This window comes from Stenella coeruleoalba (genome assembly GCF_951394435.1).
Source record: "Stenella coeruleoalba genome assembly, chromosome: 6".
In the NCBI taxonomy this organism is placed as follows: Eukaryota; Metazoa; Chordata; class Mammalia; order Artiodactyla; family Delphinidae; genus Stenella; species Stenella coeruleoalba.
This window is the reverse complement of record NC_137151.1, coordinates 95,748,444-95,775,309: the sequence shown is the minus strand read 5'-3', so window position 1 is coordinate 95,775,309 and position 26,866 is coordinate 95,748,444. Positions and strand designations below refer to the sequence as shown.

The 26,866-nt window shown below is 38.4% G+C and overlaps 1 protein-coding gene across 1 annotated transcript in view; it reads right to left on the bottom strand.

Annotated features, from left to right (window-relative positions):
* Nucleotides 1–26,866, bottom strand: part of CYP20A1 (cytochrome P450 family 20 subfamily A member 1) — a 77,569-nt gene that overhangs the window by 11,418 nt on the left and 39,285 nt on the right. Inside the window, exons 7-11 of the mRNA XM_079925403.1 lie at nucleotides 20,335–20,450; nucleotides 19,224–19,278; nucleotides 16,176–16,296; nucleotides 11,398–11,509; nucleotides 10,179–10,243 (exon numbers count right to left, since the gene is read on the bottom strand). Of these exons, the coding sequence (XP_079781529.1) occupies nucleotides 10,179–10,243; nucleotides 11,398–11,509; nucleotides 16,176–16,296; nucleotides 19,224–19,278; nucleotides 20,335–20,450 (469 nt within the window). The remainder of the gene's footprint in view (nucleotides 1–10,178; nucleotides 10,244–11,397; nucleotides 11,510–16,175; nucleotides 16,297–19,223; nucleotides 19,279–20,334; nucleotides 20,451–26,866) is intronic.

Genomic DNA, 26,866 nt, shown 5'->3' with positions numbered 1-26,866 from the left:
CTCTAATAAAGATGTTTAAAAAAAAAAGTCAATGAGGAAATGGATATATTAAACGAAAACAACCCACCCACCAAGGAGCATAAAAATTCCCCTCAAAAACAAGTGTTTTTAAAAGATCTAAACTCTGAGAAAAAGAAAAAGAATCCTGCTTTCATTGCCCTTTTTAAAAAGTGTAAATTACCTTTCACTTTTGGAATATACTATATTTATATGACAGTCCATATAAAAAACTGTATCAAATTTAATCAGCCTTTCCTTTTGTAAACTATCTTGAAAATTGAGACCCTAAATGTTTACTTCAAGATACCTATGTTTCCAGATTAAAAGGGAATCAAACTTGATTTTTCCAACTACTTTTTTTAATCTTTATTTTATATTGGAGTACAGTTGATTTACAATGTTGTGTTCAATTCAAGTGTACAGCAAAGTGATTCAGTTATACATACACATATATCTATTTTTTTAGAATCCTTTCCCATATAGGTTACTACAGAATATTGATTAGAGTTTCCCATGCTATACAGTAAGTTCTTGTTAATTATCTATTTTACATACAGTAGTCTGTATATGTTAATCCCAACCTCCTAGTTTATCCCTCCGCCCCGCACCTTTCCCCTTTAGTAACCCTAAGTTTGTTTTCTAAGTCTGTGAGTCTGTTTCTGTGTTGTAAAAAAGTTCACTTGTATCACTCTTTTAGATTCCACATATAAGTGATATCATATGATACTTATCTTTCTCTGTCTGACTTACTTTATTTAGTGTGATAATCTCTAGGTCCTTTCATGTTGCTGCAAATGGCATTATTTCAGACTTTTTTTATGGCTGAGTAATATTCCATTGTATATATGTACCACATCTTCTTTATCCATTCCTCTGTCAAGGGATACTTACCTTGCTTCCATGTCTTGGCTACTGTAAACAGTGCTACAATGAACACTGGGGTGTATGTATCTTTTCGAATTATGGTTTTCTCCGGATATATGCCTAGGAGTGGTATTGCTGGCTCATATGGCAACCCTATTTTTAGGTTTTAAGGAATCCCCATACTGTTCTTCATAGTGGCTGCACTAATTTACATTTCCATCAACAGTGTGGGAGGGTTCCTTCCTCTCCACACCTTCTCCAGCATTTATTGTTTGGAGACTTTTGATGATGGCCATTCTGACCGGTGTGAGGTAATACCTCATTGTAGTTTTGATTTCCATTTCTCTAATAATTAGCTATGTTGAGCATATTTTCAAGTGCTTTTTAGTCATCTTCACTAACAACGAAAGATCAGAAAGAGAAATTAAGTAAACAATTCCATTTACCATTGCATCAAAAAGAATAAAATACCTTGGAATAAACCTATCTAAGGAGGCAAAAGACCTGTACTCCAATGACTATAAGATGCTGATGAAAGAAACTGAAGATGACACAAACAGATGGATATACCACATTCTTGGATTGAAAGAATCAATATTGTCAAAATGATTATACTACACAAGGTAATCTACAGATTCAATGCAATCCCTATCAAATTACCAATGGTATTTTTTGCATACACAGAACAAAAAAATTTTTAATTTGTATGGAAACACAAAAGACCCCAGATAGCCAAAGCGATCTTGAGAAAGAAAAATGGAGCTGGAGGAATCAGGTTCCCTGACCTCTGACTATAAAGCTACAGTAAGCAAAACAGTATGGTACTGGCACAAAGACAGACCTGGAGAGCAATGGGACAGGATAGAAAGCCCAGAAATAAACCTGAGCACCTATGGTCAATTAATCTATGACAAAGGAGGCAAGAATATACAATGGAGAAGAGACAGTCTCTTCAACAAGTGGTGCTGGGAAAACTGGACAGCTACGTGTAAAAGAATGAAATTTAAACCTTCTCTACCACCATACACAAAAATAAATTCAAAATGGATTAAAGACCTAAATGTAAAACCAGATACCATAAAACTCTTAGAGGAAAACATAGGCAGAACACTCCTTGACATAAATCACAGCAATATCTTTTTGGCTCCACCTCCTAGAGTAATGAAAATAAAAACAAAAACTAACAAATTGGACTTAATTAAACTTAAAAGCTTTTGCAGAAAAAAGGAAACCATAAACAAAATGAAAAGACAACCCACAGAATGGAAGAAAATATTTGCAAATGATGTGACCAACAAGGGATTAATCTCCAAAATATACAAACAGCTCATGCAGCTCAATATCAGAAAGAGAAACAACCCAATCAAAAAATGGGCAGAAGATTTAAATAGACATTTCTCCAAAGAAGACATACAGACGTCCAACTATTTTATGAAATACCTCACAATTTTAAGGATTAAAAATAAAATGAAAATGAAAAATAGATAATTTGGCCTCAAATGCTGAAGGATTTTTTAATCTAAAGTTTTTCAGCTTTATTGATTTATAACTGCAAAACTGTAATATATTTAAAGTGCACTACCATGTTGTTTTGGTTACTAAAGCTTGGTAACATAGTTTGAAATCAGGAAGTGTGATGCCTCCAGCTTTGTTCATTTTTCTCAAGATTGCTTTGGCTATTCTGGGTCTTTAGTGGTTCTGTGAATTTAAGGATTGTTTATTCTATTTCTATAAAAATTGACATTCGGATTTGGACAGGGATTGTACTGAATCTGTAAATTGCTTTGTCTAGTAGGGACATTTTAACAATATTAATTCTTCCAATCCATGAACACAGATTATCTTTCTATTTATTTGGGTCTTCTTCTATTATTTTCATCAATATTTTAGTTTTCAGAGTACAGATCTTTCATCTATTTGAATTTAATCCTAAGTATTTTACTATTTTTGATGCTATTGTAAATGGGATTGCTGTCTTAACTTTTCTTTCTGATAATTTGTTGTCAGTGTATAGAAAAGCAACTGACTTTTTTATATTGGTTTTGAATCATGAAACTTTACTGAATTCATTTATTAATTCTAACAGTTTTTGGTGGAATCTTTAAGGTTATCTATGTATAATATCATGTCATCTCCAAGTAAAGGCAATTTTACTTCTGCCTTTCTGATTTTATTTCCTTTTCTTTCCTAATTGCTCTGGCTAGGACTTCTAATATCATGTTGAATGAAAGTGGTGAGAGTGGGTATCCTTGTCTTGTTCCTGATCTTAGAGGAAGACCTTTCATCATTTCACCCTTGAGTATGCTGTTAGCTATAGGCATGTCAATATATGGCCTTTATTATGTTGAAGCACATTCCTTCTATACCTAATTTGTTGAGTTTTTAATCATGAAAAGATATTTACTTTTGGCAAAAGCTTTTTCTGTATCTACTGAGATGATCATACAGTTTTGTTTTGTTTTTTGTTGTTTTTGATTTTTTTGGCAGTACGCGGGCCTCTCACTGTTGTGGCCTCTCCCGTTGCGGAGCACAGGTTCCGGACGTGCAGGCTCAGCGGCCATGGCTCACGGGCCCAGCCGCTCTGCGGCATGAGGGATCTTCCCGGACCGGGGCACGAACCTGTGTCCCCTGCGTCGGCACGCAGACTCTCAACCACTACGCCACCAGGGAAGCCCACCCTATGTATTTTGATCGGAAAATTTAGTCCATTTATGTTTAAAGAAACTATTAATAGGTATGGATGTACTAATGCCATTTGGTGAACTGTTTTCCAGCAGTTTTGTAGTTCCTTTGTTCCTTTCTTCCTCTGTGATTTCATGATTTTCTACAGTGGGATGCTTTGAGTCCTTTCTCTTTATACACTGTGTATTTACTATATAGGTTTTGCTTTGTGGTTACAAGGATGATTACATAAAATATATTATGGTTATAACTGTCTATTTTAATCTGATAACAACTTAATTTCAAATGCATTGAAAAGCTCTACATTTTCACATTTCCCCCAATATTTTATGTTTCTAATGTCACATTTTACATCTTTTTATACAGTGTATCATTAATAAATTATTGCATTTAAATACTTTTGTATTTTAACCTTTATACTACAGTTATAAGTGATTTACCCACGACCATTACAATATTTGAGTATTCATATTAACTATGTATTTACCTTTACCAATGAATTTTATACTTTTATATGTTTTCATGTCACTAATTAGCATCCTTTCATTTGAGCTTGAATAACTCCCTTTAACATTTCAGCTTTTGTTTTTCTAGGAGACTCTTTACCTCTCCTTCAATTCTGAAGGACAATTTTGCCAGGTAGTGTATTCTTGATTGGCAATTTTTTTCTCTTAGCACTCTGGATTTATCAGCCCACTCCCTTCTGGCCTGCAAGGTTTCTGTTGAAAAATCTGCTGAGTGTCTCATGTGGGTTCCCTTGTACATAACATGTTGCTTTTCTCTTGCTTCTTTTAAAATTCCCTCTTTGTCTTTAACTTCTGACAATTTAATTATGATATGTGTCAGTGTGTGTCTCTTTAGATTCATCTTTTTTGGTACTCTTCAGGCTTCCTGGATCTGGATGTCTGTTTCTTTTCCCAGACAGGGAAGTTTTCAGCCATTATTTCTTTGAATATACTTTCTTTGTCCCTTTCTCTCTCTCTTCTCCTTCTTGGACAACTATAATGTGTATATTGGACTACCTGATGATATCCCATAAGTCCCTTAAGCTATATTCACTCTTCATTTTTCTTTTTGCAACTCTGATGAATTCCACTGCCCTGCCTTTAAATCTGCTGATCCTGTCTTCCACTTCATCTAATCTGCTGTTAAACCCTTGTAATGAATTTTTCAATTCAGTTACTGTATTTTTTTTTTTTTTTTGCGGTACACGGGCCTCTCACTGTTGCGGCCTCTCCCGTTGCGGAGCACAGGCTCCGGACGCACAGGCTCAGCGGCCATGGCTCACGGGCTTAGCCGCTCCGCAACATGTGGGATCTTCCCGGACCAGGGCACGAACCCGTGTCCCCTGCATCGACAGGTGGACTCTCAACCACTGCGCCACCAGGGAAGCCCCAGTTACTGTATTCTTAAGCTCTATGATTTCTGTTTGGTACATTTTTATATTTTCTATCTCTTCACTGAAATTATCATTTTGTTCATGCACTGCTCTCCTGACCTTCGTGAGCAATCTTTATGACCATTATATTGAATTCTTTTATTAGGTACATCACTTATCTCCATTTCATTAAGATCAGTTTCTGGAAATTTATCTTGCTCTTTTGTTTGGAACATAGTCCCCTGTTTCTTCATTTTCCATGACTCCTTGTGTTGGTTTCTTTATATCAGATAAAACATTTTTCTACTTCATAATGCAACGTGAAAACTCTGAGAAAATGTTATTACCGGGCATCTTGGAACTGAGCACTTGTACAGGATGGAACATCTGTCAGCAGATCTCAGGAAACTGGAAGCAAAGATTTTTCTTAGGCTTAAGGTTCATAGTCCTGATATTGTTCCTCAGAAGGCATTTCATAAGCCTCACTGTCAGGATCCAAGGGCGTATCTTCCAGAATTCCTTCCTGGGGGGCTCCTTCTTCACTCGGGCTAATATGAAGGTGTAAGCAGGGCTGCACTTCTTTCTGGAGGTTCTAGAGTAGAAATCATTTCCTTGTGTGTTCCAGCTTCCTATGTTTGCCCACATTCCTTGGCATATGGCTTTTCATGGAAAGCCAGCAATGGCTGTTCCAGTCTTTCTCCAGTGTCATCACTTTACAGCAGACTATTTTATCTAGTAAAATAGACTGCTGTCACAGTCTTGTGTAGGAGATGAAGCTCATTAATTAGCCTAGCCTGACTTCCTGGTTGCCTCTTAAACATCTGTGATTGTCTAACCTGCTGTCTTTGTTCACAGTTGCTCCCAGTAGTTGAGGGTATGTCATGACCTGTCAGTGTCCAAAAGGAGAGGATCACAGTCAGCACCTATACACAGGCTGATAAGAAGATGGACTGCCAGGCAACAGGTAAGGATGTATGTAGTCAAACTGCTTCCAAGGAGAAACTGGGAGATGTACGTTTTTATCTGCTCCCTCTGTGCTGAGCCTGGGTGTATAGCCACAGGGGGTGTTCCTGCACCCATTTAAAAACTGTTTGTTTCTTTACTATAACCTTGTGGAACTTGTAAATGCAAGTCCCATAAGCTATCACAGCTGGGTGATGGGGGCCTGTCCCTTAGGTGGCAGATATAAAAGCTGGACTGCTAGATGTGTGGACAAGCTCCTTCCTGGGAGATACTTGCAAGCTGGATTTATTGTTGGCGTAAAGTTGGGGGGAGAAGGTGAGGAAAGTACCCATCAGCTCTTCTGGGGTCCAGAAGATCACAGTCAACACCTGGATGGTGGTAATTAGAAGCCAGACCCTCAGCCAACAGCTTGTGAGGTATGTAGTCAAACTCCTTCCAGAGAAAGACTGGGAGATGGGCATTTTTGCCTGCTCCCTCTGCACTGAAAGGTGGGTGCTAACCACAAATACCTCCATGCCCATTAACATATGCTTCTTTGTTTGCTATAGTCCCGTAGGACTTATGAATGCAAGATGTACTAGCTATCAGAGCTATGAGATTTAGGGCATATCCCTCCCTTGCATGGCAGCCATAAAAGTTGGGACACTAGATGTCTGTGCAAGGGAGATGCTGGCGACCTGGTTTTATTGTTGGAGTGAACCAGAAGGAGAAGGGTGGAGGTGTGTCCACTGACTCCCCCAGGGTCCGGGGAGGATCACAGCCAGTATACCCAGACGCATGCCAATTAGAAGCTAGACCTTCAGGCAGCAGCTTGTAAAGTAGGTAGTCAACCTCCTTCAGAGAAAGACTGGGAGACAGGTATTTTTTCCTGTTCCCTCTATGCTGAACCCTATGGGGACAGCCATGATGAATGCTTCTGCTCACGCTATGCTCCCATTAAGAACTGCTTCTTTTGTTTGCTACAGTCCTGTGGGACTCATGAATGCAAGCCCAGATGGCTTTCGGAGGTAGATGTTTTAGGAGCCCACTCCTCAGGTGGGAGTCTTTAAAGCCAGGGCACTAAATGTGTGGTCCAAAGCCTTCAATCCGCAGGGAGAAGCTGGGACTTGGGGGTTCCCTCCTGACTGTATGGCACTGGGCTGGGGGTGGGGTTTATGGCAAGAATGTGTCTCATTCTTTTCTACCTGTTTCAATGTGGGTATTTTCTCATTTGCTCAATGTGTAGGAGTCACTCAGCTAGCTCCTGGATTTTTCTCAGAGGGAATTGCTCCATGTGTAGCTGTACATTCAATGCATCTGTGTGAGGAAGGAAATTCAGAAGCCTGCTATGTCACTATCTTGGTCCCAGTCCATACTGAGGTTTCTGAATGTTTGTCTTCATTCTTTTTTTTTTTTTTTGATTTTATTTATTTATTTTTGGCTGCATTGGGTCTTCCTTGCTGCATGTGGGCTTTCTCTACTTGCAGCGAGTGGCAGCTACTCTCTGTTGCAGTGCGCAGGCTTCTCATTGCAGTGGCTTCTCTTGTTGCGGAGCATGGGCTCTAGGCACGCAGGCTTCAGTAGTTGCAGCACGTGGCTTCACTAGTTGTGGCTCGCGGGCTCTAGAGCACAGGCTCAGTAGTTGTGGCACACAGGCTTAGTTGCTCCATGGCAAATGGGATCTTCCTGGACCAGGGATCGAACCCATGTCCTGTGCATTGGCAGGCGGATTCTTAACCACTGTGCCACCAGGGAAGTCATGTCTTCATTCTTTTCAGTTGAGAATTCTATTTCAGTCTGTTTTTTTAAAGTTGATAATATTTCATTATTTGGTATAGAGTAATATTTACATTATGATCCATTTAAGTCATAGAATTTGACCCAGGGTTTCTTCCTCTGAGATACTGCCAATACAATAATAATGTATTTCCATGCATTTATTTCTGTAAATAAATCATATCTAGACATTTTTCTATAGGGAGAATAAGGTAATGTCAGCTACTCACTCAAAAAAAACTTATAAAAACCACAATGAAATATCACCACATACCTATTAAAACAATTAAAATAAAAAATAGTGACAATAGTTAATGCTATTGAGGCTGCAGAGAAGCTGAATCTCTCAAAACACAGCTGCTAAGAATCTGAGAAAAATAGCCTGGCAGTTTCTTGCAAAATTAAATATGCACTAACCACATAACCCAGCAATCGTACTCTTGGGCATTTATCCTAAAAAATGAAACCCTATGTTCACACAAAACTTGTACACAGGGCTTCCCTGGTGGCACAGTGGTTGAGAGTCCGCCTGCCGATGCAGGGGACACGGGTTCGTGCCCCGGTCCGGGAGGATCCCACATGCCGTGGAGCGTCTGGGCCCGTGAGCCATGGCCGCTGAGCCTGCGCTTCCGGAGCCTGTGCTCCGCAACAGGAGACGCCACAACAGTGAGAGGCCCGCATACCAGCAAAAAAAAAAAAAAAAACAAACAAACAAACTTGTACACAGATGTTTATAACAGCTTTACTCCTAAAAGCAAAATACTGCAAACAAACCAAATGTCCTTCAGTGGGGTAAAGTTGAACAAACCCTGCACATCCATAAGATAGAATACTACTCAGCCATAAAAAGATATGCAACATCCTCTGTTGACCTCAAGAGCATTAAATATAGTGAAAAAAGTCAACCTCTTCATCTTCCTCTGTGTGACACATTTAAACTATAATTAATCAATTACCTCTACAGGGTCTATCTCAGTCTACGAACATTTTTGCTACTGTGAATTAGTCTCTCAAGGATCCTCTCAAGGTGCTGACACAAATGAATCTATGGACTTTTCACAAGGGATGGGTGATGAGCTGCACAACCTAAGAAAGCTTTTCCTTGGTATACAACATTATTAATAATATTTCTTAAATTTGACTGCAATTGATTCGTAAAAATGATTTCCACATTTTAGCAGATATTCCTTTCAGTATTTTCAATCTGTAATCTAGATTCTCTGAGTGCTCTGAGGATAGGAATAGTGTCAAAAGTTCCAGCAAAGTTCTTATGCTTTTCGCATTACACCTAAAGTTTATCAAAAACTTGGCATTTTTCCACATGAAATTTTTTTAAGGTTTTAAAATTTGAAATTTTCATTTTTTATAATTATAAGCATACTTTTTTTAAACCAATGTATATCTTTAATTTTGCTACAAAAGCCCCTTGGAATATAAAATTTACTTCATTTTTACAGAAGATTTTGAAGGACTGCTATTTCATTTATTAATAGATTCTCCTTTAATGTCACTGTAATATTAAAAACTAAAATGATAGGAACACTGAAAATGTCCCATCCTTATATTCCAGAAGTAGGTTTTTCTAGTACTTCAACCATGCCATCAACTCTGTCCCCTGCATTTCACACAGCTTTTAGTCCCAATCAACTCAATGAATAACCTTCTTCAGGGCAGTAAATCTTAACCCATTTCTTTAAGGTGGATTTACCAGATGCCTACCTAAGAGGCAAACAATATCAACTTTATTCTTCACCATTTCCCTCCCTTGCTGTTCTCACACATAACAATATACACACAACACCTATTTTCTGCATTCGACTAAAAGAGCTTAATAATTGAGACCAAAAGAAGGAAAATAAAGAAACTGCACAACCAATACCCACTTACCAGGGCTTCCCTGGTGGTGCAGTGGTTGAGAATCCGCCTGCCATTGCAGGGGACATGGGTTCGAGACCTGGTACGGGAAGATCCCACATGCTGCAGAGCAACTAAGCCTGTGCACCACAACTACTGAGCCTGCACTCTAGAACCCACAAGGCACAACTACTGAGCTCACGTGTCACAACTACTGAAGCCCACATGCCTAGAGCCCATGCTCTACAACAAGAGAAACTAGTGTAATGAGAAGCCCGCGCACCAGAACAAAGAGTAGACCCACTCGCCATAACTAGAGAAAGCGCGTGTGCAGCAACAAAGACCCAACACAGCCAAAAATAAAATTAAGTAATTAATTTAAAAATACCCACTTATCAGTAAAATAACTCCAAAATACCATTGAAATTAAAGAATAATTGTAGAGATTAAGTAATTAAATAGATCTTAGGATAGAAGTGGTAATAGGAGAGACAAAGGGTAGCAGACAGTAGATTCATGAAAGAAAAAGCAGTGAGCAGAAGATACACAGGGAAGGCAGTGGCTTTCTTTTGTTGTATGCTTGTTACATATTGAATTTTCTCCTCAAAACTTAAAAAGGAACACAAAACTTGCAAATACATAAAAATCAATAATTGCAAAGACAATGACAGAAATTTCATACTTGTATGGTGATGGCCAAGTACTGGGATCCTGAAGCACCACTCCAAGGGCATAAAGGACAAGGGTCTGCAAAAAAAAATTACTCTAGTTATTCAAGGTCTAACAGAGACAAAATGATGCCCAGAAAGCCAACTTATCTAAATGCTCTTTTAATATAGATAGTGAATAAAAAATAAAAAATAAAATAATAGAAGAAAACACAGGCCATTATTTTGGTGATCTCACAGTGGGAAGGATGAGCATGTCACAAAATATCGAAGCCATAAAGGAATAACAAACTTCACTACATGAAAATTTAAAACCTGTATCCAGTAAAAATAAAACAAAAAACACACCATAAAACAAGCAGAAGATAAATAAGACAGGAAAAAAAATTTGCCATATAAGTGACAGAATTAATATGTATAATATACAAAAAGACATATAAACTCACTAGAAAGAAGTTAAAGGAAATACAAACTGTTAATATATATATGGAAAGCTGTTCAATCTCTCCAATGATCAGGGGAAAGTAAATTAAGAGACAATTTTTCATATAAGAGTCATAAATCCAGATGTGGTAAGAATATGGAAAGGAAAAACATTCTCATACACTGTTGCTCAAAGTATAAACTGCCTTGTAGAGGGCAATTTAAATTTTACACACATGTGCTGTTTGGCCCCCAAACTCCTTTTCTAAGGCTCTCGCAATACCAGTACAAGTATACAATTTGTAAAAATGAAAAAAATTAACGTCAATCTAAATTTCCATCAATGGGGACTGCTTAAATAAATTACGGTACATTCATACAATGCAATACTATGCGTCCATTAAAAATAACGAGTTGGATCCACAGTAAGTGCCAGTTGTATCGATTGCCATGGTACACTCAATAAAAGAAAATTAAAGAATACACAGAGTACTCTTTCACATATGAATTTGGTTTTAAAAATACATACGTATACATGTATATACACACAGAGTAATACATATATACAGAAAAAGACCTACAAAATAAACACTAAACTATTCACAGTAGTACGTGTGGAGAAATGAGCCTTTCTTTTATATTGTTTGAACTTTAAAACAAGCACATAGTATTTTGTCATTTAAAACACGTGTCTTTGATTTAATAATAGGCAACATTTTTTGGACACTTTAAACAATAAAATTTAAAAACACACACTAACAGAGTTGAAAAGAATAACTGAATGGGTTAAGTATACCAAATGTTTCCTACCTCCCTAGGAATGATAAATTTGTCAATTTTTCCTTCAATATCTTGAAGCCGGGCAGAAACTGGCGTCAGTGTGGCAGTCCGAACAGTTTCACAAAGTACTTGCCGACAATACCTGTTTAAAAAAATTTGTTTTTGAAGATCTTTATTTTGGGAGAGGCAGTTTGAAATGTATATACATTTTAAAGTGTCATTCAACAATTTTCATAACCTTCCTAATTTGAAATAGTCATATCATAATTCTTATTTGCTTAAAATACATTATATATTAGACGTATATAAAGTCCAGGTTGAGTAAGGATTTAAACAAATAAAAACAACTTTAAAAGTACCAGAAGAAAACTCGAAACAATATTTTTAAAATTTTTGAGTAGAAACGCCTTTTTTTTTTTTCTTTGCGGTACGCGGGCCTCTTACTGTTGTGGCCTCTCCCGTTGCAGAGCGCAGGCTCAGCGGCCATGGCTCACGGGCCTAGCTGCTCCGCAGCATGTGGGATCTTCCCGGACCGGGGCACAAACCCATGTCCCCTGCATCAGCAGGCGGACTCTCAACCACTGCGCCACCAGGGAAGCCCCCAGCGTCTTTTATTTTTAATAAAGGATTTAATAAAAATTTTAATAAAAGACTTTTCTACTTAAAAATTATAAAAATACTGAAACAATGAAGGATACCATAAAGAAAAACACAAATATTGAATGATATGACTATGGAAGTTTTTTTTTCATACTTGCAATCATCATAAGTAAAATTAAAAGCTAAGAAGGAAAAATATTTACAGTAAATATATCCTTAACGCATCAAAGCTCTTTAAAAATTCATAATTAAAATGATCAAATACCCCAATAGAAATATGGACAGAAAATATAAAAAGCAAACCACAAAAACAAAGAAAAAATGCAAATGGCCTGGAAACCTAAGAAATGATACTCAACCTCATTAACAATGGAAAGATTGCCAATCAAAGCGAATTTTTTTACCTGCCAGATTAGCAAAGATGAACAAGAGTACTGTCACAGACAAACACTAACAAAAAATAAGGAAAAGGACATTCATATTCAGTTGGTGGAAGTATAAATTGGTACAACCTTTCTGAAGGATAACTTGGCAATATATATGAAAATATGAAGTGTGCCTCCCAATGAGAATAAAAGTTAAAATGTATTGAAATCTTGCTATGAGCCAGTTCTGTTACTTTCTATGCAGTATCTCATTTAATCCTTATAAGAAGCTCATGGATGCTATTAGTTTTTAATTTTACAGATTTTAAAAATGAGGCAATTGTTTAAAAGTGTACTGCAGGTAAGTGGTATTGGTAGGATTCAAACCCAAGTCTGTTACTCCATAGCCCCTAATCGTAAACACTACACTATTGCATATACTCTTAAATAATAATCTCATACAATGCAATACTATGCATCCATTAAAAATAACGAGTTGGATCCATAGTAAATGCCAGTTGAACCTTATTAATAGAAACAATCAGAAATATCAGCAAAGATGTAAGCATAGGAATGCTGATTTTTGTAATTTCTAAAAGCAACAAAAACAAGAGGAAACATCCTTTCCTCTTTGAACAAATATTTTTTGGGTACCTACTACATTAGAAGCACTGCATTAGATATTGAGCTACAACAGTGAACAAGACAGATACCCTCAAAGAATTTCAAAGTCTACTTGGCAGGGGAAGGGACGGAGGAAGGGACATCAAGAATGAACAATTAAAAAGCCACAGTATATTAAAAACGTAAATACAAAGAAAAAAAGGCAGAGTATAAAATAAATGTAGTTTATCATATGTAAATTATACTTCAATAAAGTTGATTAAAAATGATGGATGGCAAAGAAGTCAATGTCAGATCTCCTCAGTTTAGTTTAACATGGCTCTTCTGCACAACCAGTTGAGCGTATTCCTAGAAACACGGCTTCTTATTTAGGGTGCTATAGTCAGGAAGGCTTTGAAATTACTAGTGGAGTTGCTCCATTCCAGAAATTTCTCTGATTGTTCTGTTCTGGTTTCAGTAAATACAACAGCTCACAAATTATCTGATGATATTAATTGGAATTTTATAATAGTTCTCTCCAGCCTCTCTTTAACCTCTACTTCCTCTGTGGCCATAAAGTAAAAGAAGTAAAAAAAAAAAAAGGGCACAGTAACTGTTATGATAAAGGAAGTTCAGGGTGTTAGGGGACACATGGCAAGAGCACCTAACTAGAGAAAGGACTTTGCAGAGAAATAAACACTTAGGCTGAGACCTGCAGAAAAAACTGGAGTTAGCTAGAGAAGGGAGGAAGAGAGAATCTCGACAAAAGCCAGAAGATAAAAAAGAGTGCTTTACATTTGAAGAAACAAAAGAATTTCGATACAGCTGAATCCAAGGGTATGAAGAGACACAAGTAATGAGATAAGGTGGGAGAGGAATGCAAGGCCTAGCTCCTGAAATGCCTTATAAGCTAAGCTGGTGAGTTTAAATTTTATCTTAAGGGCAACCAGAAGTCACTGAAGGATGTTAAGTCGGGGAGTCTGATCAGATATGACTCCCCAGATATAGAAAGATGACTAGCACAGTGATTCTCAACTTTGGCTACACATTAGAATCACCTGAGAAGCTTCTGAAAATTTCTGATGCCAAGAGATTGTTGGTTTGGGATTGGTCACAGGTTATGTGTATTTTTAAAGTAGTTGAAGCGATTACAGTGTACAGTCACAGGCTCCAACAGCAATCTGGAGAATGCATAGGAGGGAAGCAAATCCAAGGCTGTTGAAATATCCCAGACAAGTTGATGGTGCTCTAGGCAGTGGGGGCAATGGAAAGAACTAAAACGAAACTTCCAACTAAATGTTATTTGGAAAGCAAAATCAACAGAACTTAGTCACTGACTGGATGTGGAGTTACTACGTATAGGAACACTGCCCACAGCACACTTAGAGAAAAAATGGAATTTACAGAAGAGTTACATGTTTTGTATTTTTAAATGGTTTTAATTTTTTTGTGTTAAATACATATGTATATATGCATAGAAAAAGTCTGGAAAAACAATACAGATAGTTAACAATTATTATCTCTTTTACAAAGGACATTCACCTTCCACTTCATACACTTCTGTATTATAAAAACGTCAAAAAACAAGTATGTGGGAGGGAGGGAGATGTAAAGGGAAGAGATATGGGGATATATGTATAGCTGATTCACTCTGTTATAAAGCAGAAACTAACACACCATTGTAAAGCAATTATACTCCAATAAATGTTAAAAAATTTAAAAAATAAATTAAAAAAACAAGTATGTATTACTTTTAAAATTGTAATAAAGCGTCCTACATTTTAAAGAATTGGTAACAAAAGTCTCCCTGTGAAACCCATAGCTTCGAGTTCTTTCCAATGGCTGTATCCCTATCTTCTTTTCTATAGTTGAAAGATGATCCAAGGTAAGGGTGCTTGCTACCCAGTCTCAGACTTCCAACCCCCTAAGAAGTCACAGCTGTTATTTTTAAAAATCTTTTTAATTAAGGTATCACTTACATATAAAAAAAAGTATCTAGGGGCTACCCTGGTGGCGCAGTGGTTGAGAGTCCGCTTGCCGATGCAGGGGACACGGGTTCGTGTCCCGGTCCGGGAAGATCCCACACGCCGCGGAGTGGCTAGGCCCGTGAGCCATGGCCGCTGAGCCTGCGCGCCCGGAGCCTGTGCTCCGCAACGGGAGAGGCCACACAGTGAGAAGCCCGCGTACCGCAAAAAAAAAAAAGTATCTATTTTACCTGTACAGTTTGATGAATTTTAGTAATAGTATATAATTGTGTGAACATAACCACAAGAAAGATACAGAGCATTTCCCTCACCCTAAAAAACTTTCCTCATGATCCTTTGTAATTGATCCCCTCCCCATTTCTGGCCCCAGATAACCACTGATCTACTTTCTATCACAATAGTTTTGCTTTTTCTAGAATTTCACCTAAATAAAACGTATTGTAGGCAGTTTTTGTGTTTGATTTTTTTTTTTACTTAGCATAAAGAGATTTATCCGTGTTGTTGTGTGTATTGATATTGTGTTACTTTTCGTTACTTGGTAACATTTCCTTGTATATATATAACACAATTTATCTATTTACCAGTTGATGAACATTTGGACTACTTCCAGTTTTTGCTATCATAAATAGTATTACTATAAATGTTTGCATACAGGTCTCTGTCTGACATATGTTTTCATTTCTCTCGGGTAAATGCCTAGGAGAACTGCTGAGTCATATGGTATGTTTAACTTCATAAGATCCTGCCACATTGTTTTCTAACAGAACTGTACCATCCTGCATTTGTACCAACAAGGTGTGGATGTTCCACTTATTAGATATCACTGATACTAATTTTTTTTTTTTTGCGGTATGTGGGCCTCTCACTGTTGTGGCCTCTCCCGCTGCGGAGCACAGGCTCCGGACGCACAGGCTCAGCGGCCATGGCTCATGGGCCCAGCCGCTCCAGGGCATGTGGGATCCTCCTGTACCGGGGCACGAACCCGTGTCCCCTGCATTGGCAGGAGGACTCTCAACCACTGTGCCACCAGGGAAGCCCACTGATACTATTTTATACAGGCTCATGTAAAGGTTTCCCAAAAGTACCTTAAGATTTTAAAAAGCAAGTTAAGTTATCCATTAAAATCTGTATGTAAATACTTTAAGTTCTGTAAAAATATATAGCTTTCCTAGATATTAGCATTAGCTTTAAATTAGATAAACCAACTCAAATTTACCCTTTAATGATCTCCTCTTTCCTCTTATTGTGTTCTTACCTGAGCTCCTCAATGTTCTCTGGAGTTACAGGTCCCTTCCCAAAAACTTGGTCTATCTCTTCATGTAGTTTTTTCTGAACTTCTTCATAGGTGGTTAAAAAACAGACTGCCCAGGTACACACTAAGCGAAAATTTATATTAATAACAATGAAAGCAGCTAATTCATAGTTTGGGTGCAGAATAAGAAACAAATTTATAATTTTTTGGTATTTTCCTTTTTTCTGATACAAAAGATACATAAATGCTACCAAAAGATAAAACAAGACTGTTCACAAGATTTGTACTTCATTGAACAGAACATGAATATTTACAGAATATTCCCAAAAAGAGATAGTGAAATCTAGATTTCTTTCTTAAAACTGGCAAGTAATCAAAGGCACTTAATACATTTTACCTTAGATAAAATAGTAATGATAATAAATAAACTTCACATCTGGGGAAGTGTTAAATGTTGGTAACTGTGATGAACTGTTTGGTTCAATCGACCTTGTAAAATCAAAAAATTGATTTATCTGGGCTTCCCTGGTGGCGCAGTGGTTAGGAGTCCGCCTGCAGACGCAGGGGACACGGGTTCGTGCCCCGGTTCGGGAAGATCCCACATGCCGCGGAGCGGCTGGGACCGTGAGCCATGGCCGATGGGCCTGCGCGTCCGGAGCCTGTGCTCCGCAACGGGAGAGGCCACAACAGTGAGAGGCCCGTGTACCGCAAAAAAAAAAAAAAAAAAAAATTGATTTATCAATTTCCTCAGGAGCTTTAATTAAATGATTCATACAAATCAAAGTAGCAGGAGATTTACCTACAAATCATTACTCTAAATTTTTACTTGTAAAGGTAGATACACTGGTTCAAGAACTGAGACCGATTATTGCTTAGGACAGTGGTTCTCAAAACTCTTCTGGGAGGTTGCTGATGGCACAACCCCACCATCCACAGATCCTGACTCAGTAGGTTTAGGGTGTGGTCCAGGGTTCTATATTTCTAACAAATACCACAATTACTTTGATGAACATCAACACTGGAAGATCACTAGCTTATGGCTTACTTTTGCTTAAAATGGCTATGGATTATAATCACTGGGGAAATCAAAAGGTAAGAAAATTAATTACATGATGAACATAAAACAGAGGAAATAGTAGTTATATTCCCTTTAGGAATCCACTGGGATTACAACTGTTCAAATGGAACCATCCAGACACATAATATCTCTTTCCCTAGACTATGCTTGATATGACTCTATGTACAGCTCTACATTTTCTATGTCAAGTACTTCTTAAAATGCATTTAATAATTTCTACTTCTGCTTATTAATTATCTCTTTCCTGAGCTAAAGGGCTGGCTTAAATTTATCTCAAAGTTAATTTTTTTAAATGTTCGCCTAAGTCACTTATCATCCAATTCCAATGCCTGGAAAATACGTAATTCACTTTCTGCACTAAATATTATCAATAAAATCAACAGCTACCTCATGCTCAATTATTTCGATATTACTCACACCCAGAGTTCATAAAACACATAGGAGTAGCGGACTTTAACTTTTTCCTACATATGTTTCTTTATTATGGCTTTTGAGTGAACTGCAGAATTTCTATTTCACAAGTGATATGAAAACTTATGTGGACAGTGTACAATATGTACATGTATGCAATTTTACAACAATATGTAGTAATATATAATATTGAAAGATTTAGCACAAGTATTTGCATACAGTAGGCACTCATATACACTGATTGACTAGATTATCACTTAAAATTAATTTAACTGTATACACTTAATAACCTCAAACATTGGTTCTTTTGTACAACTCTATTAAAGAGTATGACAGAGGGGATAGCTTTAAAATGGGATTTTAAGCCACTTAGTGTTCTTTAATTATACTATTGAATCAAGACACCATTTTATAGTTGAAAGATACCTTGGAGGTCACCCTTATTTTAGAAAAGGAAAGAAATGCAGAGTTCAGTATCTTGCTCTAGGCTAAGACTTGCTAAGTCGCAGAGGAGGGACTTTAATTAAGGTTTCCTGCCGATCTTGACTCTCAAAATTTCAGAGGTGCCTTAAAAAATAACCAACCCACATGCAAAGAAATAGCAATACTCTGAAAATTCCCCCTAGAAACTGCAAAAAAGATTAAAATATTAAATCAACCTTGGAAATGGTCACTTTTTATGGTATCCAGAGTATAAATGATTCAGATTTTTTGAAGGTCTTCAGCAAAGATATATTTTAATGTAATAAATTTTTAAACAAGTATTTAAAAGGTTTGATACATTATATCTGACACATGCTTACCTAAATTCCATTTAATCTATAATATCTGGACATGTCTAGATATCAAAAATTTTACAGAGAAGAAATACAGGAAGTTTACATTTATACTCATCCTTTTTAAAATTTTCTTAAACTGAAAGAGTTGTGAGTGAAATCCTTCAAGTTAACATAAATTCTTTAGATTTTAAACTGATGTTTTAATATCTCCTTTAGCATTTTATGTCAGTATATTTTTATGGATATACAAATTTTTACAAATACTGTATAAACAAATGGTAGTCTGATAAACTAAAAACCAGAAAGGAAACTAGAAATATATCACCCATTTTAGAATTTTAAATAATAATCACCTTCAATTCCACCAAGAGAAGAGTTCTTTTTAAATCATGATTTCTGTGGCCTATATCCTCTGCTGGTAGGTCTTAATAATAGCAGACTAGATTGAAGACAAAGTGAAAAGCCACAGCAGGAAATTGAAAAGCTCACAGCTCTGGCTGGAAAGGTGTCAACAGCAGTTCATTTTAAAGGCACTAACTAGAATTCACAATCCATAAACTGTGTCAAGAAATTTATGGCAATGTTCAGAGGTGGCACAGAGCATCTGGGGTTTAAAAAAAAAAAAAAAGGTGCCTGTGTGAATCAAGCCTTTCAAACAAGAATAAAAAAAGAACGAAGGGAAATTATAAAGAGGTCTTGCAAACAGTGTTTCCTTTATTTTAGAATAGCTTTATCCTTGTATATTTTATAACCTATCTCAAACAGAAATCAATTTATACTTACATTTTGCAGTTATTATGCAACTGGCCAGAGAAAATATCATACTGTCTTCTAGGATCTAGGAAACAAAACTAAGTTTAGAAAGTGTGAAATGTAAGGTGGCCTATATTAGGCCCTAGTAAAATCACCTAGAATACAAAATGGGAGTTAAGGAAAGGGAAAACATGTTATTTCTTTATGAGGTTTTCACTTAAAGAAAATCTATATAATAAAAAAACCAACCGAAACACTGCACTGCATTTTTGATACAGTGAACACTTACCCAGTAATATTACTGGCTCATGATACATCAAACAAACTGGTTCAGTGCTATTGTTCTAGCTTGGCCTAGAGCAGAACGAAGACTCAGGAACAGTGAAGAGCCTGCCACTGTCCTGGATCCTGATATAATTTCTGCACCCACACACACCCAGAAAACCGCTTTTGTCTATGAGCACTTGCATGCATAGAGTAGGGCAGAAGATTCCTACACTGAAGAGGTAGGTGTGGCAGTAACAGCTCCACTCCTGTCCTTTGCCTGACAACACCACAAACACACAATATCCCAGTGGTGTGCCGGGGTGACAGACACACTGGGAACAAGCCAAGCTGCCACACCTGGTAATGTAGGCAGAGCAGCCTTAGTCAGTACAGGCTTATCCAAGTCCTCCTCTTTTACAGTCAGAGAACTTTGGTTCGATATTTGCTTACTCAAATATTAAATACTATATAGTTGCTTCAAAGAACTAAATAACAGGAGACTAAATACTAAATACTATTTCTGGATGATGTACAATAAAAAAGAAAAAAGGGGCTTCCCTGGTGGCGCAGTGGTTGAGAGTCCGCCTGCCGATGCAGGGGACACAGGTTTGTGCCCCGGTCCAGGAAGATCCCACATGCCGCGGAGCGGCTGGGCCCGTGAGCCATGGCTGCTGAGCCTGCGCGTCCGGAGCCTGTGCTCCGCAACAGGAGAGGCCACAACAGTGAGAGGCCCGCGTACCACAAAAAAAAAAAAAAAAAAGAAAAAAGCCATTGAATTCTAGGAGGGAGTCTGGGTTAATTAAAGTGGATAAAAAGCACACTCTATACATGTCTGATTATCTTTTGTTTGATAAACATTTAACAATTACATCACCTGTTGGTCATTAAGGTCCCCCTGTACTAAGGAGTCAATGAAAATATGTTCACTGAAGTTCCTTCCTTTTCGTTCTTTTATGATTTTCTTTAAAATAGATTCCAGTTGCATAAGGGCTTAGAGAAGAAAAACAAGAAAAGATTTTAGAATATAAGCATTTGTGAGGATTGAACATTTTTCTGTATCTCTACAATGTTCCTATGTGAAGAATAAAACTTTCAAAGTTAAAAGTAGTAACCAATAATGCTTTAAAAGCTAATTTATGTTTAAACTCATCCACTTACTTTTCTTCTTTTTGCTAAATTTAACACATACACCAAAAAGTGAATAAAACATACACGCACAATTTAACAAACAACTGTAAATCAAACACCCAGGTGGAGAAATAGAACAATGCTAGCCCCTTAAAGGCCTTTTACACATATATCCCTCCCCTGGTATTATTCACCTTCCTTCTAAATTCTGTCCTCTTAACTCCATTGTTCTCCCAAATCAGCACTCATTTAGAGACTGAAACAGATGTGAAATAATCAGAAAAGTAAACTTCTGACATTTGGAAGATTAATCCAACTATCAAGAAAATTATCCACAGATTTCTCAGGCCCCATCTTACTTGACCTATCATAGCATCTGATGCTGGTCACTTACTCTGTAGGAAGAACTTTTTCATTTGGCTCCTAGGATTCCACACTCTCCTGGACTCCACACTTTCCTCCCACTTTACTGTCAGCTCATTCTCAGTATCCTTTGTCGATTCCTTCTCACCTCTCAATTTCTTAATGACGGAATGCCCAAGGTCAGGGATCTCTTTTCTTGGACCTCTCCTCTTTTTCTATTTATATTCATTACCTTGGTGATCACCATTCTCAAAGCTTTAAGTACAATCTATGTACTGAACACTTCCAAATTTATATTTCCATTTAGGATCTCTTTCCCCTGAACTTCAGTTTCATATAACTGACAATCAACTCAACATCTCCACTTCGACGTCTGAAGCATACTAAACATAAACATATCCAAAACTGAAGTCGTGCTCTTTCGCCTCAAAACTGGATCTTTCTACAGTCTGTCCCATCTTATTTCCTATTAACTTCATTTTCCAATTACTCAGGCCTAAAACTCTGGTGTCTCCTTCTCTCTTATACCCCATATCTAATCTGGCAGTCAATATTGGTGGCTCTAACCTTCAAAATACAGAATTAATCTCTCTTACTCTTTTTTAAAAAATTTTGTATTTTCTGCTACCCGTCACCTAGTCCAAGCCAAATTATTTTTCTTGCCTGGTTCATTGCAGTAGCCCCCTAATTAGTCTCCCTGCTTCTGCTCTGAGCCCCTTTATGACAGCAGCCAGAGTAATCCTTTAAAAATATAACTCAGATTCATAATTCTGCTCAAAATCTTCCAGTGGCTTCTTCCTATCTCATAGTAGCAACCTAGACACACCTAAGCCAGACAAAATCTGTTCCATCCCCCCAATCTTTCTGGTCTCATTTCCTTCTATTTTTCTTCTGACTCATTTCACTCCAGGCATACAGCTCCCTGATGTACCTCAAATATATCAGGAAGAATCCTACCTCAAGGATTTTGCAACTACTTGTCGTGGATATACACATGATCTGCATGGACTGGTTTCCTTATCTCTTGCAAGTGTTTGCTCAAGTCACCTAATCTTGGTGAGGCCTTTCCTAATAATCTCCCCACCCCTAGCACTTCCTATCCCCCTTGCTGATTTAATTTTCTCCATAGCAACTTTCATCTTTTAACACACTATTCAGTTTACTTATTCAGGTTCTCATCTGCCTCTTGCCACTAGAATGTGGTGCCACAAGGAGAGGAATTTTTGTTTGTTTTGTTCACTGACACCTCCCCAGGACGAAAAACATACCAGGATATTCTAGATCTTCATTATTTATAGAATTGAAGGAGTCTAGTAACACGTTAGTGATTAAAATGAGAAATTGTTAACACTGTACTGCAATGGTTCACAAACTTTGCTTACATTACAATCACGTAGGAAGCTTTTTTAAAAAACAAATCATAAAATATAAACCACACCTTGTACCAATTAAATCTGAACGTTCAGGAGCGAAAGTCAAGCTTCAAAAAAGTTTAAAAGATTCAATGTGTAGCAAAGTTTGGGAACTACTGCTGTACATTCTCTATCCTACAAGTACATGAGGATAATCTGGAGAGCTTTTATTAAAAAAAAAAAAAAAAAGATCTGACAACCAAAGCACCTCTATCCCATATTCTGAATAAACTGATTTAGGGTGGGGCCTGATCTTCAATATTTTTTGTTTTGTTCTAAGTTCCCAAAGTGATTCTAATGTACAGACCAGGTTGAGAATTACTTACTTAAAACAGAAGAAGTGCCCCAGCCATGAGTTTCCACTCATATAAATACCAAAACATAATCATTTTCAATAAAAGCTCAAATTTGATATATGCCCATGTTACAGTTCAAGGAGCGTATCATACTAGACAATCTACTTTTATTTAGAATCAAAGAATATAAATTATTAATTTTCCTTTTATATAAATTAAAACCAATATTTGTAAAATACATTTTTTATTAAGGGTAATTAATCCAAATGCATCCATCAAGATAGTCAGAATGGTAGACTAGCAGATAGCAGGAAACGTGTCCATTAAATTGGCTTTTCTAGACTTACGCTGGAACTGAAAGAATCACCAGAATGGTAAACCCCAAGAGGACAGGGATTTTTTTTTTTTTTTTTTTTTTTTTTTTTTGCAGTACACGGGCCTCTCACTGTTGTGGCCTCTCCCGTTGCAGAGCACAGGCTCCAGACGCGCAGGCTCAGCGGCCATGGCTCATGGGCCCAGCTGCTTCGCCGCATGTGGGATCTTCCTGGACCGGGGCACGAACCCGTGTCCCCTGCATCGGCAGGCAGACTCTCAACCACTGCGCCACCAGGGAAGCCCGGGGACATGGATTTTTTGTCTCCTATACATACATAGAATAGTGCCTAGCACATACACGCCTCAATAAATATTTGTTGAAAGAATGAAGGAAGAGAATCTTGGGAAGCAATATTATTATCCATGAAAAATAATCCATTATTCCAATACAGCCTATGTATTTTAATTTGCCCTGCTTACTTCCAAAGCAAAAATTGCAGCAGCTCAGAATAAACGTATTAAAGGATAACAATCATTAAATTACTGACAGAAAATATAATACAAAAGAAAAAAGGGGGGCTTCCCTGGTGGCGCAGGGGTTGAGAGTCCGCCGGCCGATGCAGGGGACGCGGGTTCGTGCCCTGGTCCGGGAAGATACCACATGCCGCAGAGCAGCTGGGCCCATGAGCCATGCCCGCTGAGCCTGCACGTCCAGAGCCTGTGCTCCGCAACGGGAGAGGCCACAACAGTGAGAGGCCCGCGTACCGCAAAAAAAAAAAAAAAAAAGGAGAAGACACAAGGGGGAGCACACGTTGGGGGCCATCTTAAACTAAACTTGCTATTTTTCTGTGTAGGTTTTATGAAGTTGTAACCAATGCTAAATAGTTTTGAAAATATCTTTACTCAATGTTATAATGGCCAAGAATATTTTTATGTTGCTACATTTCTTACAGATTTATCATGTTGATATTATTTCCTTAAAAATTCCTATATTGTTGTATATTTAGTTTTTTTGGTTTTCTACTTGTAGAAATAGCATTACAAAAAAAATTCATGACTATTTTCTTATTTTAGATAATTTCACTCATTTACAACTCTTAACTTGTATTTTTAAATTACTTTCCCAGGATTGTACCCCTGACACTTTCCATTAATCCTGTAGGCTATACCAGCTCTCCAGAACCCTCATTCTGCAGTGAGTGCTAGAGTTTATTTACTAATTCACTGCTTTTTCCTTTCTTTTAAGAAAAACTTTCACAATAGGAAATGTAGGAAAAAAACATAAAGGGCCGGGAAGATGGCGGAAGAGTAAGACACGGAGATCACCTTCCTCCCCACATATACCCCAGAAATACATCTACACGTGGAACAACTCCTACAGAACACCTACTGAACGCTGGCAGAAGACCTCACACCTCCCAAAAGGCAAGACACCCCCCACGTAACTGGGCAAAAGAAAAAAGAATAAACAGAGACAAAAAGATAGGGACGGGACCTGCACCAGCGGGAGGGAGCAGAGAAGGAGGAAAGGTTTCCACACACTAGGAGCCCCTTCGAGGGCGGAGACTGCGGGTGGCTCAGGGGGAAAGCTTCGGGGGCCGCGGAGGAGAGCCCAGCAACAGGGGTGCGGAGGGCAAAGCTCAGAGATCCCTGCACAGAGGATCGGTGCTGACCGGCACTCACCAGCCTGAGAGGCTTGTCCGCTCACCCTCCAGGGAGGGCGGGGCTGGGAGTTGAGGCTCCGGCTTCGGTTGGAGTGCCAGGAGAGGACTGGGATTGGCGGCATGAACACAGCCTGCAGGGGGTTAGTGCGCCCCAGCTAGCCGGCAAGGAGTCCGGGGAAAAGTCTAGAGCTCCCGAAGAGGCAAGAGACTTTTTCTTCCCTCTTTGTTTCCTGCTGCGTGAGGAGAGGGGATTAAGAGCGCTGCTTAAAGGAACTCCAGAGACGGGCGCGAGCCGTGGCTAAAAGCGCTGGCCCAAGAGACGGGCATGAGACGCTAAGGATGCTGCTGCTGCCACCAAGAAGCCTGTGTGCGAGCACAGGTCACTATCCACACCCCACTTCCAGGGAGCCTGTGCAGCCCGCCACTGCCAGGGTCCCGGGATCCAAGGACAACTTCCCCAGAAGAACGCACGGCGTGCCTCAGGCTGGTGCAACGTCATGTTGGCCTCTGCTGCCGCAGGCCCGCCCTGTACTCCGTGCCCCTCCACCGCCCCCCCCCCCCCCCCGCCGGCCTGGATAAGTCAGAGCCGCTGAATCAGCAGCTCCTTTAACCCCGTCCTGTCTGAGCGAAGAACAGACGCCCTCCTGCAACCTACATGCAGAGGCATGTCCAAATCCAAAGCTGAGCCCCTGGGAGCTGTGCGAACAAAGAAGAGAAAGGGAAATCTCTCCCAGCAGCCTCAGAAGCAGTGGATTAAAGCTCCACAATCAACTTGATGTACACTGCATCTGTGGAATACATGAATAGACAAGGAATCATCCCAAACTGAGGAGGTGGACTTTGAGAGCAAGATTTATGATTTTTTCCCCTTTTCCTCTTTTTGTGAGTGTGTATGTGTATGCTTCTGTGTGAGATTTTGTCTGTATAGCTTTGCTTCCACCACTTGTCCAAAGGTTCTATCCGTCCGTTTTTTAAAAAATTTTTTTCTCTTAATAATTATTTTTTTTATTTTAATAACTTTATTATATTTTAAATTACTTTAATTTATTGTACTTTATCTTCTTTCCCTTTTACTCTGAGCCATGTGGATGCTGCAGCCAGGAGTCAGTGCTGTGCCTCTGAGGTGGGAGAGCCAACTTCACGACACTGGTCCACAAGAGATCTCCCAGCTACACATAATATCAAACGGTGAAAACCTCCCAGAGATCTCCATCTCAACACCAGCACCCAGCTTCACTCAACGACCAGCAAGCTACAGTGCTGGACATCCTATGCCAAACAACTAGCAAGACAGGAACACAATCCCATCCATTAGCAGAGAGGCTGCCTAAAATCATAATAAGACCACAGACACCCCAAAACACACCACCAGATGTGGACCTGCCCACCAGAAAGACAAGATCCAGCCTCATCCACCAGAACACAGGCACTAGTCCCCTCCATCAGGAAGCCTATACAACCCACTGAACCAACCACAGCCACTGGGGACAGACACCAAAAACAATGGGAACTACGAACCTGCAGGCTGCAAAAAGGAGACCCCTAACACAGTAAGATAAGCAAAATGAGAAGACAGAAAAACACAGCAGATGAAGGAGCAAGATAAAAACCCACCAGACCTAATAAATGAAGAGGAAATAGGCAGTCTACCTGAAAAAGCATCCAGAATAATGATAGTAAGGATGATCCAAAATCTTGGAAACAGAATAGACAAAATGCAAGAAACATTTAACAAGGACCTAGAAGAAATAAAGATGAAACAAACAACGATGAACAACACAATAAATGAAATTAAAAATACTCTAGATGGGATCAATAGCAGAATAACTGAGGCAGAAAAACAGGTAAGTGATCTGAAAGATAAAATAGTGGAAATAAATACTGCAGAGCAGAATAAAGAAAAAGGAATGAAAACAACTGAGGACAGTCTCAGAGACCTCTGGGACAACATTAAACACACCAACATTCGAATTATAGGGGTTCCAGAAGAAGAGAAAAAGAAAGGGACTGAGAAAATATTTGAAGAGATTATAGTTGAAAACTTCCATAATATGGGAAAGGAAATTGTTAATCATGTCCAGGAAGCCCAGAGAGTCCCATACAGGATAAATCCAAGGAGAAATACGCCAAGACACATATTAATCAAAACTGTCAAAAATTAAATACAAAGAAAACATATTAAAAGCAGCAAGGGAAAAATAACACACAAGTGAAACCCCATAAGGTTA